Here is a 17298-nt window from a genome sequence, read left to right as displayed (position 1 = left end):
TCCCTCTACCCTTCCTCCCCTCCCTTTTACCCTCTCTGTCCTCTCACAGGCACTCTAACCACCCTCCCCTCCCATCCCCCCACCCCAATTCCATATGTAGGGGAATGCCATCCAGGTGGGGTCATGTAGATCTGACAGGTCATGTGAAGTAAGGACTAGGGCTTCTCTCCTGTCTCTAGGTTAAGGCAGTTATCCCTCCATGGGAGATGTGTTCTTTTTCTGCATATCCTTATCAGCACTTGTTACTATTATTAACCTTGATAATAGTCATCTGGATATGGTATGATGAAGTTTTGATTTGCTTTTCCTGATGGCTATGAACAGGAATCATTCACACACACACACACACACACACACACACACACACACGGTCAGTTAGCTGAGTTGGTTAGAACGTGGTGCGAATACACACACACATATGTATATATATATGTATATATTATACATATATAATATATATGTCAATTTTCTCTTTTATTTGAAAAAGTATTATTGTGTGACCTAAGCTGGTCCCAAAGTTGCTGTGTGGCTCTACCTGGCTTTGGATTTATAGTCTTATTGCCTCAACCTCCTGAGTGCTGGGATTATAGGTGTGTAATACAATGACCGCCTCTATTTCTCCCCTATGTTTATATTTTCATTATTTTTAAGTTCATATAGAAAACAATGGGCTTCATTGTGACAGTTTCATACATACATATTCTTATATTTTGTATTTATATGACATGAAATATAGTCAAATATATATATTTCCAGGTATAGCAGGAAACGATATTTTTTGAGTGACTTATTTTACTAAATACAGTTAGTAAATTCCATCCATTTTCTAATACATTTACTAATTTCTTCTTCTTTTTTTTTTTCAGTGCCCACGTGGAGTTTATTGAGGGGAGAGAAAGAGGGTGGGGGGGCGGGGGAGGAGGGGCAAGAGGGAAACCAGAGAGAGAGGAAACAGAGAGGGGCCAGAGCGAGAAACCAGAGAGAGAGAAGCACTTGGCGCACTTGCTTTAAAAGAGGCTTGCACATGCGTAACTGAGTCCTCTGGCCGCCAGGTAAAGCTGAGGTAGCAATGACATGGCCATGAGCGTCCCGCCCATCGTTGGGGTGGGGGTCAGCTGGCTGCTAGTTCCTAACATTCCCACCTCTTATTGTTATTAAAAAGGTGGGGGTTGGGCATGGCAGGTTAGGGAATAAGGAGGATGTTGAGTTCTAGAGACTGCTTCCTGCTGAATTGGGGGTGTAGATAGTCTTTGGGTATCCGAGAAAGCTGGGGTGCTGCCAAGTCCTGGTAGCTGGTTGTTTCATCACAGTCCTGACAGTATGGGGCTCTGGCGTCTCTTTGAGACCTGGCGAGATGTTAGCAGAACAGAGGACAAGGTTAGGTTTTTTCTCTTAGGTCTTAGTACTTAATGGGAGAAGTGTGAGGTGGGGGAGGGGCTCCCAAGGGGGTCCCAGGACAAGGGAAGGAAGTCCCAAGGCCAGGAAAAAGTTGAGTAATAATTATTTGGAGTGAACCTGACCTGTAAATGGATCCAATTCTGCTCCCTGGAACTTAAAAGAATCCTTTGGGTTTGTGAAAACATAAATGTTAAGACACATTAGCAGCATACTCATGTTAGAAATGATTTGGCTGAAAGAATTAACACATTCAGCTGGCAGATTTTTAGCACAATGAAAAGCACCTTAATTGTAAGGTCATAGTTACAGTTATGATCATATAATGGTATAGTATGGTGTTTAATACTGTCAGAATTGGGTTAGTAGCTTCTTAAAGCTGTATTGATTAATGTTAAGACTATAAACAGTAGCAACCTTAAAATACCCATCTTTGAAATCTGTTTTGTAACAATTGGAGCCTTGGCTGCTGCTTTAAGCTGACAAAGCTACCAGTCGTCAAAAGCATCAGAGTTCTTGAGAAGGATAAAATTTTACCTGAATGATTAGAGTAACAGAGACTCACTAGCTGGCAGCATGGACAGCCACCCCAGGTCCTCCACAGTTGTTGATGTCAGAGGCTTTAAAGACATCTGCCTTCTGCTGATGGCACAAGACCTGTGGATTAGGAGCTTTTGGAAGACTTACCTACCGTTGGCCCAAGCAACGTGGAGAAAGTCCATTCCACTGCCCTCTTGTCCACGGTCCTTAGAGCCCTTTTGCAGCAGTTGAGATGTAAGGCAGGATTTCTCAGTGGCTAGCTTTGCCACTTTTGTGGGTGGAGCTTCTTCAGTGTCCATCAGTCTTCTTGGAGGAAATGGGTGGTGCCAGCAGCTGGCCTGTCTCTCTGTTATAAAAGCTTTTTAATGAAACATTTTAAATGTCTTATTCTCTAGATCTCTGAGCATTTGAGGGCTGTCTGACTGTTTAGCATACCTTAGTATATAAAATATCCCTGTAATTAATCTGTTTGGAAAACTGGATCCAAGCTGAGAGGTTGTGGAGGGATGTTTTACTCAGAGCCCTGCAGCCTGACTGTAACTGGTTTTAACTTAGTAGGTTAGATTTATACCTGTAGAGGACAAGAGGTAGAGAAAAACTCCCTTTAATAATAGAGGCTTAACCTTAATAAACAGCTTACAGGAAAGACTGGGTAGCATAAATATTTTGTTAGCTTGAAATAGACATGTATAACCTTAAATGTACACCACCATTAAAAGGCATATAACAATTTAGAAATAATTTGAGACTTAGTACAGTTGAATTTAGGTTGTATGAAGTTAGCTTACATTTACATAAAGTTAAATTTAAATTAAATGTACAGATATATTAAACAGGACTGGGTAAAATTGAGAAGACTAGAATGTGAAGCTATGTATGACATAGTGAAAAAAGAAATTAGAGACAAAGACTAAAGAATAAAGCAAATAAAAGAATAAAAGCAAAAGGTAAATGAGTTACAGGTTCTGTTGGTGGCAGAAGCTGGCTAGACTACCTCTGCCTAGGTGGCTGGTGTAGCAGAGGGAAGAACCATGGGGGGGAGGTGAGGCTAGGCCACGTAGTCAAGATGGTGGCTGCCATAAACATATCCCCAACAACTGGCAGAAATCATAAAGTTTTGAGATAAAATTTTGTTGGCTTTTTTCTCTCCACGAGTGAGGCAGAAGGATTTGTGAAACTAACAGGACACCGGAGTCCAAGGGGTACTACATCCAAAAAGACCACTGTAGGCCTGAGCAATGTATGTACCAGTTTAAGGGCAGTGCTAGGATATAAAACCTGAGAGACCCCCTGTGGGTCTGAGAAACCAATGCACGAGTCAGCATGAGTGGTGCTAGGGCACAAAATCCGAAAACCTCATTTGTGGGGAAGAATGAAAAACTTGAGCAGATGCCGCCTCAGCCCAGCCCACTGCCCTGAGACAGGCTGCAGCTGCTGCGGCAGGCAGGAGAGTTTTAACATGGCAGGAAGAGAAAGAAACAAGTTTAGGAGGAGATTATTTAGTAGAGAGGTAGAAAAAAACTCCTTCCATCTACCTGTTCGCTGGCAGTAATTTTGGCAAATTTGACTTATTTTGTAGGGGATATATAGGCTGGTTTATTTCCCATGGGTGAAGTAAAAACTGGCCAATCATTTTTGGAATTCATCAGCCCAAGAATGTGGCCAAGGGCAAAGTGCTCAATAAGGACTCAGCAGTCCGAAGGCAGGAAGGTTTCAAGCCGGAATCTTAACTCACCAGTGGGAAATGCACCAGACCCTAAGGAAACAAGTAATAATGGAAAAGTGTACCTTACTGAATTGTAGCTGGTGTGAGATAGTATTTTCCAGCGAAACAGGTGAATGGAGGTGGTTCCTAATCAGGGTCCCCAAATACCTCAGGCTGGCCATCCAACAATAGAAGGCCGCAGAGTACTCGAGGAGGGCCTGATCCGAGTCACGGCACCAATGTTGTTCTTTTGCTGCAACTAATGCCTATAAAACACAAACACTAGACTCAGCGCCCACGTGGAGTTTATTGAGAGAGGGGAGAGAAAGAGGGGGTAGCTGGTGGCCAACCGAAAGCAGGAGAGAGAGAGAGAGAGAGAGAGAGAGAGAGAGAGAGAGAGAGAGAGAGAGAGAGAGAGAGAGGAAACAGAGAGGGACCAGAGAGAGAAACCAGAGAGCACTAATTTCTTCTTTACAGAGGAATATAATTCTACTGTGCATATGTGTCATGCTTTTTTAATTCACTCATGTGTTGATCTATATGTTACTCCATGTCTAGGCTACTCTGCAGAATTCAACAATAAACATGCATGTATCTCTGTGACCTCACTTAGAATCCCTTGAGTTTATACTGGAGAGTGGTATGCATGGATCATACAGATGTTCTGTTTTTTAAAAATATTGTGTGTGTGAGAGAAAGAGAGTGAGAGAAAGAGAGACAGGCAGAGAGATAGAGAGACAGAGACAGAGACAGAGAGGCAGAAAGACCTATAAAGTGTATGATAATTCCTTTCCCCACATCTTCTCCAACATCTGTGGCCATTTATTTTCTTTATAATGGGCCCCCAGTATCATTTTAATTCTTATTTTCCTAATGGCCAAGACTAGTGAACAAATTTTTTCTTTTTTTATATACATGTTTGCAGTTTTAATTATTATTTAAAGATTATTTAATTCATTAATGTATGGATTATCTGTTTTGTGTTTGTGTTTGTTTTGGTTTGTTTTCAGTTCATTGTAGATTGCAGCTATCAGTCCACTGTTAGATGCATAGGGGTAAGAATCAGAATACACTAATTGCTTGAACTCTTCAGCCTCTGCTCCCTTTAATGAAAAATGAGAAAAACAAAAGCATGTACATCCTAGCATAGTATGAGCATTCACTATGTGTAAAATGCTTAGGATAATTTTTGGTATAAAGGAATATTGATAGGAATATTAGTTGTAATTAATGTAGTGTCTATCAACCCAAGGGGCTACAAGATTCTGAAATTAGGATTAGCAAGAGAACTAAAGTGCCACTGAGTCTTTGGGCTGAAGAGTTAGTGTTCTGCCACGACTCACCTACACCAAGGGAACTTGTCAAGATGTGATAATTTCATTCCATTTTCCTTCTTGGAGGCACCCAGGTCATTTTAAAATTATGATTCTTCATGCACTTTTAAGACATTCATGCCCTACCTTTCTATATAATGATGGAAATGTGTAAAACTTTTTGCTATTTAAAATCCACTTCATTTTTTTATTTTTTTATATATACTTATTATTTTTCTTATTTTATATATCATATCAATCCCAGTTCCCTCTCCCTTCCTCCCTCCCTCCAATGACCCCCGACCCATCTCCCTTCCCATCCCCCCCCCCCACTACACAGGAAGGGTGATGCCTTCCAGGAGGGATCATCAAAATATGTTGATTCATTTGGAGTAGGGTCTAGGCCCTCCCTCCTGCCTCTAGGTTAAGGCAGTATTCCTCCATGGGGAATGTGCACCCAAAGTCCTTTCGTGCACCAGGGATACATCCTGGTTCCACTGTCAGAGGTCCCTTAGACTGTCCAGGCCTTCTAACTGAGACCCACTTTCAGGGGTTCTGAGTCAGTACAGTGCTGGTTTCTTAGATATCAGTCTGGGGCTCCTTAGGTCATATGAAGTTCTACTCCATGCTCCCCTGGCGTACTTGATGGCATATATTAAAGATGACAATTCAAAATACTTAGTGATAAAGATATTCAATGGATGAAACTAGGTTTAGCGTTTATATTTAAAGTTTAGCATTATTTACTTCTCATAAATATCCAAGTAAACTTGGAATTAATTGTTCATAAGAAAATTTATTATATTATGATGTAGTAAATATTAAAGAAATCCTACATGACTATGCTTGAACACCTAGAGAGAACAAAATAATGAGTTGACCACTTGAGAATTCACAGGTTTTTGGAAGATTAGTTGTTTTTGCCTGTGAATTGAAACAGTATCCACCACAGAAAATAATGCTTCATGACACTTCAGAATTCACATTTGAATTTTTATCATCTTCAGAGATTCATCCCCAAAGGAGGCAAAAATCAAAAGATGGCTACATAACCACCCACAACTTTGACATTTCACTGAAAGATGAATGAGCTTTCAATTCAAGAGGTAGGACTTTGGCTTTTGGATGAATCTGGTTGCCTGGTTTTCATTTATCATCTGAGAAAAACTTCTATGTACTAAGTTGCAGTGCTAAAAGGGCAGTTGTAATCAAGCAGTCAGTGATGAACCACCTTAGCTTGTTTGCTCTGATTCTACCATTAATTTAACCAGAGTACCATGATCCCTGCTTACCTACCCAAAACACAGCAAATCATGTTTTTCAACATTATCTAAATGTGTCACTGTTGAAAGAGTTGAATAGCTTAGGGCATTTACTTATATTTAAGGATTCAATATAAGATTTAAACGTTGTTAAAAGTTGCATATAAAGATTTACTTTGCTTAGAAAAACATTACTATATTTTTGTATGTATGTTAAAAACATTATTTCATGTTATAAAATTGCAATTAGAAAGTAGAGCAGGAAGTCATTTGACTTGAATAAGCCTGCTTTATTTATGTGTTGGGTATCTAGTATGTTTCTTTTGTTTTTGTGATTGCATATATACTCCAACTTATTTGGCAAAATATTTTTAAAAATGTATAAAATTACATTAGATAATTTTATTTAAAATTTAAAATTCCTGTCTACAAGGTAGATAATTTTTTAGTGCAGGGAACTCATACAATGTCTATTAAAAACCTTAAAAACCTGACTTCCAACAATTTTTGGTATACAGGAATCCTAAATTTTTATTATTTAGTTTTGTTATTATTTAAATGTTTAGTAGGGGCCTTCAGACAGATTGGGGATCTAATTCTGATTTTTTTTGGCTCATATGAACCACATTCAAGTTAAAGAAACTCTTTTAAAGTTATTAAAATAGTATTTTATAAAAATATATTTATATGAAACTAAAATGTGTTTATGAAAATATTGCAATGTTATAAATTACTAATTTGAATCTATGCATAATTCTTAGATTAATGCTTGTTTTTAAGAAGCATTTAAAATATTAGCTGCTGAATAGTTCCCACAAAACTCTATGCATTCACCTTCCCTAATATACCCAGGATTTATTTCTGTTATTCTCACTGATCTTCTATTTTCATATTTTTCTTTAAGGTATACTTGGTTAAACAACATAACATGTAAAGAAAAAGGTATATTACTGAAGGGAAAGTTTTTAGGTGATTGTGCTAAAGAACTTTAAAATTGTAGAGGGACTCATCCCTACAGGCAAATAACTATGGATGCTTGCATTATTCTTGTGTTAAAGAAAGTAAAACTACCCATTTATAAATACCTTTCTGTAATGTCCTCATCACAGCCTATTTCTGGAAGCAGCTACAGTGTCCCATGGCTTTTCTGGAGAATAGGAACCACACTGCAGTTACAGAGTTCATTTTGTTGGGCTTAACAAATGATCCAGTTCTCAGAGTCGTCCTCTTCACTATTATTCTGTGCATCTACCTGGTGACTGTGTCTGGGAACCTCAGCACCATCCTCCTCATCAGAGTCTCTTCCCAGCTTCATCACCCCATGTACTTTTTTCTCAGTCACTTGGCTTCTGCTGACATAGGCTACTCATCTTCTGTCACACCCAATATGCTTGTTAACTTCCTGGTGCAGAGAAATACCATCTCCTACTTTGGATGTGCCGTCCAGCTTGGCTCTGCTGTTTTCTTTGGGACAGTTGAATGTTTCCTTCTGGCTGCCATGGCTTATGATCGTTTTGTAGCAATCTGTAGCCCACTGCTTTATTCAACCAAAATGTCCACAGAGATTTGTGTTCAGTTGCTTGTAGGCTCATATATTGGTGGTTTTCTTAATGCTTCCTCTTTTACCCTTTCTTTCTTTTCTTTCCTCTTCTGTGGACCAAATAGAATCAATCACTTTTTCTGTGATTTTACTCCTTTAGTTGAACTCTCCTGTTCTGATAACAGCAACCTTTTAGTTTTAGATTCATTTTGTGCTGGCTCCATCATTGTGATCACAGTGTTTGTCATTGCTGTCTCCTACATCTACATCCTCATCACCATCCTGAAGATGCGCTCCACTGAGGGCCGCCACAAGACTTTCTCCACCTGCACCTCCCACCTCACTGCAGTCACTCTGTTCTACGGAACCATCACATTCATTTATGTCATGCCCAAGTCCAGCTACTCCACAGACCAGAACAAGGTGGTGTCTGTGTTCTACATGGTGGTGATTCCCATGTTGAACCCCCTCATCTACAGTCTTAGGAATAATGAGATTAAGGGTGCTCTGAAGAGACAACTTGGTAGGAAAATATTTTCTTAGAGACATCTGTAATTTTGAAAGACTTGATACAGTAATAATGCCTAGCTGATATAATATTAATTTCTCTAATTAATTAATTTGGTGACCTGTTAGCATGTGAGGAGCCCTTTAATAAATATGAGGACTCAAATTTCACATTATATAGAAAATTAAAAGTTTCTTTAATAAATATCAAATTAATATTTATAATTAAGGGCATAAATATATACAGACAAATATAAATTGCTAAAAATAATTTTGAAGTTCCATTAAAATTTTTAAAAGTTGTTCATCATTAGCCATGTTCCAGATTGGATCTTAATTGTCCCCAAATTCTCATGTCATTAGCAAAAGCCTGTTCCCTATTGTGGTGCTCAAGGGGAATGCTAGAAACATGTAGAAATTGACACTAGTTGTGATATTTACTTTACTCAAGGCCTGCTGTAAACAAGATATATCACTCAGAAATTTGTCTATCATCTTTATTGGACTGGAAGTCTTTGTTCAACCACCCATCCCTACCATGAGGTGCAAATACAGACCATATCAATGACCTCTACTTACCAAGAACTGAGTTGATTGTCTTAGCTAGTTTTTATAGTTATAGAAAACTGGTTAATACAGACTTCAATCTTATGGTCTGTTTTCCTTTTTTTGTAGCATAAGTTATCTTGAGATAAGTCTGTTAAATATATCCATCCTACTGCATAATAAGCAACAAGAGACTAAAATTCCTAGGAGTATTGTAGAAAGGTTATTTGTAAAGTTGGACCATGTAGACCCTTTAAACTTCTGATCTGTGGTCCTGGCCTCTCTGGTCATAGCCTAATTGTGGGGTCTGTAGAGAAGAGTAGGCAATCTACCTCTAATTAATCTCTGAATTTGTAAAGTAGTAAGTAAATAAATAATGCAATAAATATAATGATTTTTATATTTTGAAAAATCATACATTATAGTATGTATAATGATCATATCTACCCATTGCTATCTCCCTCTAACTTCACAAAGTGCTCCCACTCAATGCACCCCCAACTTCTTATCTTATTTTAAATAATTTTATTATTTGGGGATTTTAATATAACTACTCTCTACTTTATTCCCTCCAAAGCCTCCCATATGCCCTTCCTTGCTCTTTCAAATTCATAGCTTCTTTTTTTTTTACCTCTATTAATAATTTCTGAATTCAATTAGTGCTGCACATCTGCTCATGGGTGTGTGGATATTCCCAGGGTAAGTTAACATACCAGCTGTTATGTTCATAAAAGAGAGTCACTCTGACTTCTCAAGAACCATCAGCTGCCAGTAGCTCCTCTGACAGGGTGGTACAGAGCTCTTCTTCCATTCCTACTGGAATTTGGATTGGTTTGATATTGTGAAGGTAAGTATATTAATTGTGCAACAGCCATGTTATATGTAGAATTCAGCATTTCCCAGCACTTCTCTCCACCTGACAGCTCTTACACTCTTTCCAATTCTGCTTCTGTGAAGTTCTCTGGGGCTATTAAGGGGTTATTGTTATTGATGACCTATGCTCAAGTGAGCACACAGAATGCTTTGATCAGCTATAGGCCTCAGCATTAATCACTACCCTTTGCATAAAGAAGCATGACTGTCCAGGTTTGAGAGCAATACTAACTCCTTCCCTGGGTTCATGATTCCTGCCTTTCTGAACATCTGGCCTATGTGCCTCTGCCCAGCTTTGGCCTCCTGCCTGGGCTACCTCATGTTTTTTATGCCAGGTAGAAAGTGTGCGAGTTCTTGTGCTAGAATGAGCATGTTCCTTAGTTTTCAAGAACAAAGAGAAACAAACCAAAACTGTTTCCCAGAAGAGTCAAGCTTCTAAGTTTGATCATGAGACTGAGAAGATGAAAGTTTTGGAAAGACTTTATGTCCAAAGACAAACCCTGCTCTGCATGTTGGGCTCCCCTGACTGTCTTTCCCTTGAAACTGTGATTACCTTCCTAGAGATTCAAGCAATCTTCAGATGTTGATGGCTATCACACTTATTCATTCCCTTTTCCTATCTGTGCATTAATGCTTCAGAAGAAAATTTCATCTTTGAATATATTGTAGAATTACACTTTTCAGTTGTTACATGTAAGGCTGTATTCCACACCACTGAGACTGAAAATGAGAAAGAGTCAAAAGAGTATTTATCTTCTATGACTATGATTTCAAGAATTAAAATTAAAAGTGAGTGATGTGGACTATGAGTTTGGGTTGAGCACTTTGAGCAGGAAGAAGGCAAAACAAAATAAAAATAAAAAGTAAAATCAACTGTGTATAGGATTGATGTGTTAGAGCTCTCTTGGAACTTAATACCCCAGCAAGGCCTGCAAAATGTCCTCCCATTTTTCCCAGATGGGTTGCTCTCTCTGTACAATTAGTTGTATGAATTCAATATTCGCACATGTGATTTACTTTCAGTTGCAACAATGGCAGCATTGATCATTTTAATCAAACCCTTGGGTTGTACAACTAAAGCAATTAATACATATTACATTAGCTATCAAATGAGGGTTATAGGATAAGAATTCTGTAAACATTTCTAGAAAGTAGGGGAAAGGGTGGTGACCTTACACTCAAACATTCTCTCTAAACTTAGGCATTTAGAAGAAAGTATTACCAACATGAACTGTAGGTTTACTGTTCATTCCAAAACTAGGGCATGTCTTTTCGAGACATGCTCTTGATAGACATCACACATATTCTTAGGACAACAGAAAATGTAAGTAAGCAAACCATGCACAGATAGCAGCTAGAGAGTTCCATGTTTGAACTTGTGTGCAATGTAGTCAAAATCAAATGGTATAGCAAGGTAAATGAACCATGAACAGCCAACTCAAGGCTCAACTTTTCCTATCAAGTACAGGGAAAGACTGTCAAACAAGTCAGAAGGCAGGACTACTGAATACGAATGTTAAGAAAAGGAATATATGAAAAAAAATAAAACTAGTAGCAGTTGGTTGACATGGGGAAGAATCAACACAGAAAATATCAGAGATGTTTGCAATGTATATAATCACAGTTAATAAAAATGATGTGCAGTGAGATCAGAAGTGTTCAAGGTGTCATAGCCATATAATAACAGCCAGAACAGCATGTATCTACTAGAGACCATCAATCTTACTACAACAGGACCCAATAAATATAATATAGTGATATATGTGACAAAGACCTTAAAGTAGCCTTTATTAATATGATAGTGGTCATTAAAAAACAAACTAATAAATCCCCAAAAGAAATTTATGAAAGACAAACCGTGGAAGGAAGTAAATAAAATAATACCAAGATCCAAAATTAGAAATAGAATCAATAAAGAAAACCAAAACTGAGAAAAATTTGCAAATTAAAAATTTTGTCACTGGAAATGCAACCTCAGAGGCAAGTCTCATCAAAAAGTACAATCTCAGACCTTGAAGACCTAATTGAAATAATGGATACCACAGTCAAAGAAAATGCTAAATCTAAAACTCTTCCAGCACAAATCATCCAGGATATCTGGAACACTATGAAAGGATAAAACCTAAGAATAATAACAGGAGGAGAAAACAAGCTGAATATTTTTAACAAAATCATAGAAGACAATTTCCCAAACATACAGAACATAGATTGGCTCTGCAAAGAAAGGTCCTTGGGCACATAATAATCAAAACACTAAACATACAGAACAAAGAAAGAATATTAAAAGAAAAAGTAGCATATTGTACTGGCTTGTTTTGTGTGTCAACCTGACACAAGTTAGAGTCATCACAGAGGAAGGAGACAGAGTAGAGGAAATGCCTCCATGGACCCAGCTGTAAGTCATTTTCTCAATTACTGATCAATTCAAGGATGGCCCAGCCCATAGTGGGTGGTGCCATCCTGGTCTGGTGGCCCTGGGTTCTACTAGAAACAGTCTGAGAAAGCCATGAGAAGTAAGCAAGTCAACAGCACTCCTCTACGGCCTCTGCATCAGCCTTTGCCTCCAGGATCCTGCCTCGTTTGGGTTCTTGTTCTGACTTCCTCTAATATGAACAGCAATATGTAAGTATAAGCCAAATAAACAATTTTATTCCAAATTTTTAGTAATGGTGTTTGGTCACAGTAATAGGTACCATAATTTAAAAATGTATATAAAGGCAGACATTTTAAAATAATGCCCAATTTTTCAGTAGAGACTCTAAAACTTAGAAAGGCCTACAAATTCTAAGAAAACACAGATATCAGCCTGGGCTATTATACCCAGGAAAACTTTCAACCACAACTGATGGACCTTTTATAGTAAAACTAAATTTAAGCAATTATCTATCTAGAAATCCATCCCTAAAAATGTGCCAGGAAAAATCCAAACAAAAGAGGTTAATCACTCCAAAGAAAACACAAGGAAGAAAAAAATTCCAGACCAGCACATCAAAAGAGGGGAAACACACACACACACACACACACACACACACACACACACACACACACACACACAACACACACACACACTCTCTCTCTCTCTCTCTCACACACACACACACACACACACACACACACACACACACACACACCACCACCACCACCACCACCACGACCATCACCACTACCACAACACAATAACAGGAATCAATAAACACTACTTCTACTCATTGATAACTCTCAACATCAGTGGTATCAAATCATGAGTAAAAAGACACAGACTAGGAATGGGGAGAGGCAGGCAGTAAGTGGACCAGGCCATGTGGGCCCTGACTGACTCAGGAGAGGCAGGAGCTGCATTAGCCAGGCCACAAGGCTCCAACTGATTGGGGAGCAGAAGGAGGTGTGTGAGCTGGGCAGTATGGAAGCATTATCAGCAGTGGCTGCCAGAAACTATAGTAAGAAGCTTCTCTGGGACAGAGCACTTATGTCCCAGCCACTCTCCAGTGCCATTCTATGTACGTGATATCCAGGAGCATCAGTGACCTCTGGAACATCAGAACCACCTACACCTAGAGGAGCAATCACCAGAGACATGGCCCTGTCTATACCTAGAATACTAATCAAAGGTGCCACAGCCCCCAACTACAACAACAGGAGAAAGAAGGACCCCTTAAAACACAGGCTCCATCTGTACCAATAAGAGGAAGAAACGAGTAGACAACAAGTTAAGGGTACATTAAAAAACCTAAAGAGCAATAGGAAACCTCCAGGAACTAGTGACTCTATAACAGCAAAACCTGAACACCTCAATGCAGAGGAAGCATAAGAAAATTGACCTTAAAAATAACTTTATGATATTGATAGAGACCCTTAAAGAGGAAAGGAAAAACTCCCTTAAAGAAATGGAGGAAATGACAAACAAAAAATTATAAGAAACCAACAAATCCCTAAAAGAAAACCAAGAAAAAGCAATTAAACATGTAAAGGTAATGGTTCAAGATTTTAAAATGAAATAGAGGCAATAAAGAAAACACAAACTGAGGGAAATTCTAGAAATAGAAAGAAAATGAGTAAATAATCAGAATCTATGGATGCAAGCATAAACAACAGAATACAAGAGATGGAAGAGAGAATTTCAGGCATTGAATATGTGATAGGGGTAATAGATTCATCAGCTAAAATAAGGTTAAATACAACATTTTTTTAAAATTTATTTTATATAACAAAGTCTAATTAAATGAAAAAAACATTTATACACAATATTTGGGAATTTGGCATTGTTCTTTCCAAACTACTTCCTGCTGGTAAGGGGCGCTCTTATGGGGGATTCGAAGAAGATTCAGAAATCCTGGCTGTAGTCTGTAAGGCTGCTTTGTCCAGCTGTTTTGAATGTAGGATCACCTTGTACTCAATACAACAATTTTTTAACACAAAATATCCACGAAATCTAGACACCATGAAAAGACCCAAGGTAAGAATAATAGGGATAGAAGAAGGAGAAGAAATCACAGAAAATGTATTCAACAAAATCATACCAGAAAACTAAAGAAGGACATACCTATGAAAGTACAAGCAGCTTACAGAACACCAAAATAGACTGGCCCAAAAAAGCCCTCTCACCAAAAAAATAATGAAAACATTAAACACACAGAATAAAGAAAGGATATTAAGAACTGCAAAGGAAAAAGGCCAAGTAACGTATAAAGGCATATCTATTAGAATTACACCCGAATTCTCAGTGGAAACAATGAAAGCCAGAAGGTCACGGACAGTCCTTATGCAGACACTATATCTAGCAAAGCTTTAAATTGCCATAGATGGAAAAACAAAATATTCCATGTCAAAGCCAGATTTAAAAACAATACTTATCAAAAAATAAAGCCCTATAGAAAGTACTAGAAAGAAAATTCCAACTGAAGAAAGTTAGTTATACCCACAAAACCACAGGCAAAAGATAATTCAACAACAGCAAATCCCAGAGAATGGAAATGCACACACAATACTGTCACCACTAACAAAAACAAAAATAACAGGAACTAGCAATTACTGGTCATTATTATCCCTTAATATCAATGAGATCAAATTGCTTATAAAAAGACACAGGCTTACAGAATGGATACACAAACAGAATCCATCCTTCTGTTGCATACAAGAAACACACGTCAACTCCAAAGACAAACATTACCTTAAAGCAAAGGTTGGGAAAATATTTTTTTTCAGTCAAATGAACTTCAGAAACAAGATAGTGTAGCTATCTTTAAAGTAAAATTAGTTAAAAAAAAGATGAAGGTAATTTGATATTCGTCACAGGACAAATTCATCAAGATGAACCCCTAATTCGAACATACATGCCCCCAAATACAAGGGCATCCACATTTGCAGAAGAAATATTACTAAAGCTGAAATCACACATCAAGCCCCACACACTAATAGTGGGAGACATAACCACCCCACTTTCCCCATTAGACAGGTCTACCAAACAGAAATCTAACAGTGAAGTAAAGGAAGTAAGAGTGTTATGACTCAAATGAATTTAACAGACAATATTCTATAGCACCTCATGGAACCTTCTTTAAAACTGACTACATACTTGATAACAAAACAAATCTCAACAGAAAATATTGGAATAGCCCCCCCCCCCGTGTCTTATCAGATCACCACGGCTTAAAGTGAGAATTCAGCAACAGCACTAAGTGCAGAAAACCCACAACCTCATGGAAACTGAACAACATTCAAATGAATCACTACTGGGTCAAGGAAGAAATAAAAACGAAATTAAAGACTTCCTAAAATTCTATGAAAATGACTATACAACAAACCCAAACATATGGGACACAATGAAAGCAACGCTAAGAGGAAAGTTCATAGCACTAAATGTCTACTTAAAGAAGCTGGAGAAATCCCACACTAGTGAACTAACAAGAGAATTGAAAGCCCTAGAACAAAAAGAAGCAAACTTACCCAGGAGGAGTAGACAGCTGGAAATAATCAAATTGAGGGCTGAAATCAATAAAATAGAAACAAAGAAAACAATACAAAGAATCAATGAGATAAAGAGTTGCTTCTTTGAAAAAAAAAATCAAGATAGACAAACCTTTATCCAAATTTACAAAAAGGCAGAGAGATAATATCCAAATTAACAAAATCAGAAATGAAAAAGGGGACATAACAACAGACACTGAAGAAATCCAAAGAGTCATCAGGTCATACTTCAAAACCTTGTACTCCACAAAATTGTAAAATTTAAAGGAAATGGACAATTTTCTGGATAAGTACCACATAACAAAATTAATTCAAAAGCAGATAAGAAAATTAAATAGACCTATAACTTCTAAGGAAATAGAAATAGCCATCAAAAGTCTCCCCACCAAAATAGTTCAGGACCAGATGGTTTCAGTGCAGAATTCTATTAGAATTTCCAAAAGAGCTGCTATCAATACTCCTCAAATTGTTCCACACATTAGAAACAGAAGGAACATTACCAAACTTTTATGAGGTCACAATTACACTGATACCCAAATCACACAAAGATGCAACTAAGAAGGATAATTACAGACCAATCTCCCTCATTAACATTGATGTAAAAATACAGCAAACCGAATCAAGGAACAAACAAATCAGAAAAATCATTCATCATGACCAAGTACTCTTCATCCCAGAGATTCAAGGATGGTTCAGCATATGAAAATCTGTCAATGTAATCTACCATATAAGCAAACTGAACTTAAAAAAAAAAAAACCACATGATCATTTCATTAGCTGCATAAAAATCCTCTGACAAAATTTAACATCCCTTTATGATAAGAGTCTTGGAGAGATCAGGAATATAAGGGACATTCCTACACATAATAAAGACAATATACAGCAAGGCAATAGCTAATATCAAATTTAATGGAGAAATATTCAAATTGTTTCCAGTAAAACTGGGAACAAGACAAGGCTACTCACTCTCCCCATGCTACTCTCTCTCTCCATATCTTTCAATATTGTGCTTGAAGTCCTAGCAAGAGCAATAATACAAAAGGAAGTCAAGGGGATACAAACTGAAAGGGAAGAAGTCAAACTTTCCCTATATGCTGATAATATCATAGTATACATAAGAGACCCAAAAAATTTTAGCAGAGAGCTCTTACATTTGACAAACACATTTAGTAATGTGGCAGGATACAAAATTAACTAAAAAGATATCAGTAGTCCTACTAGTACATATGATAAACAGGCTGAAAAAGAAATCAGGAAAACATCAACTTTTACAATAGCTACAAACAACTTAAAATATCTTGGGTTAACTAATGAAGTGGAAGACATGTATGACAAAAACCTTATTTTTATTATTTTTTGCCACAGAATTATTTTATTGATTACTTATTTTCTTTTTTTCTTATTTTACATATCCCAGGTCCCTCTCCCTCCCAACCTCCCATACACTCCCCCAACCACCCTCCTGTCCCATCCCCCACCCACTCCCCAGGGAGGTTTAGGCCTGGAAGGAGGGATCATCAAATTCTGTCAAGTCATTTGGGGTAGGGCCTAGGCCCTCCCTCCTGTCTCTAGGCTAAGTGAGTAACCCTCCATAGGGAATGTGCTCCTGAAGTCCTTTCCTGCATCAGGAATACATTCTGGTTCCACTATCAG

General features: G+C 37.8%; 1 protein-coding gene across 1 annotated transcript; it reads left to right on the top strand.

Moving 5' to 3' along the window:
• The first annotated feature begins 7353 nt into the window (after positions 1-7353).
• Positions 7354-8298, top strand: LOC127228145 (olfactory receptor 502). Its single transcript, XM_051192620.1, has one exon. It carries the CDS (start codon positions 7354-7356, stop codon positions 8296-8298), a length of 945 nt encoding a protein of 314 aa, XP_051048577.1.
• Positions 8299-17298: the final 9000 nt, after the last annotated feature.

This window comes from Phodopus roborovskii, unplaced genomic scaffold, assembly GCF_943737965.1.
Source record: "Phodopus roborovskii unplaced genomic scaffold, PHOROB, whole genome shotgun sequence".
Lineage (NCBI taxonomy): Eukaryota > Metazoa > Chordata > Mammalia > Rodentia > Cricetidae > Phodopus > Phodopus roborovskii.
Note: the sequence above shows the minus strand (reverse complement) of the source record. Positions and strands in the feature narration are given on the sequence as shown.

What these genes read in the sequence shown, in the direction of transcription:
- LOC127228145 (XM_051192620.1), top strand. Translation starts at nt 7,354, where the DNA reads ATGGCTTTTCTGGAGAATAGGAACCACACTGCAGTTACAGAGTTCATT.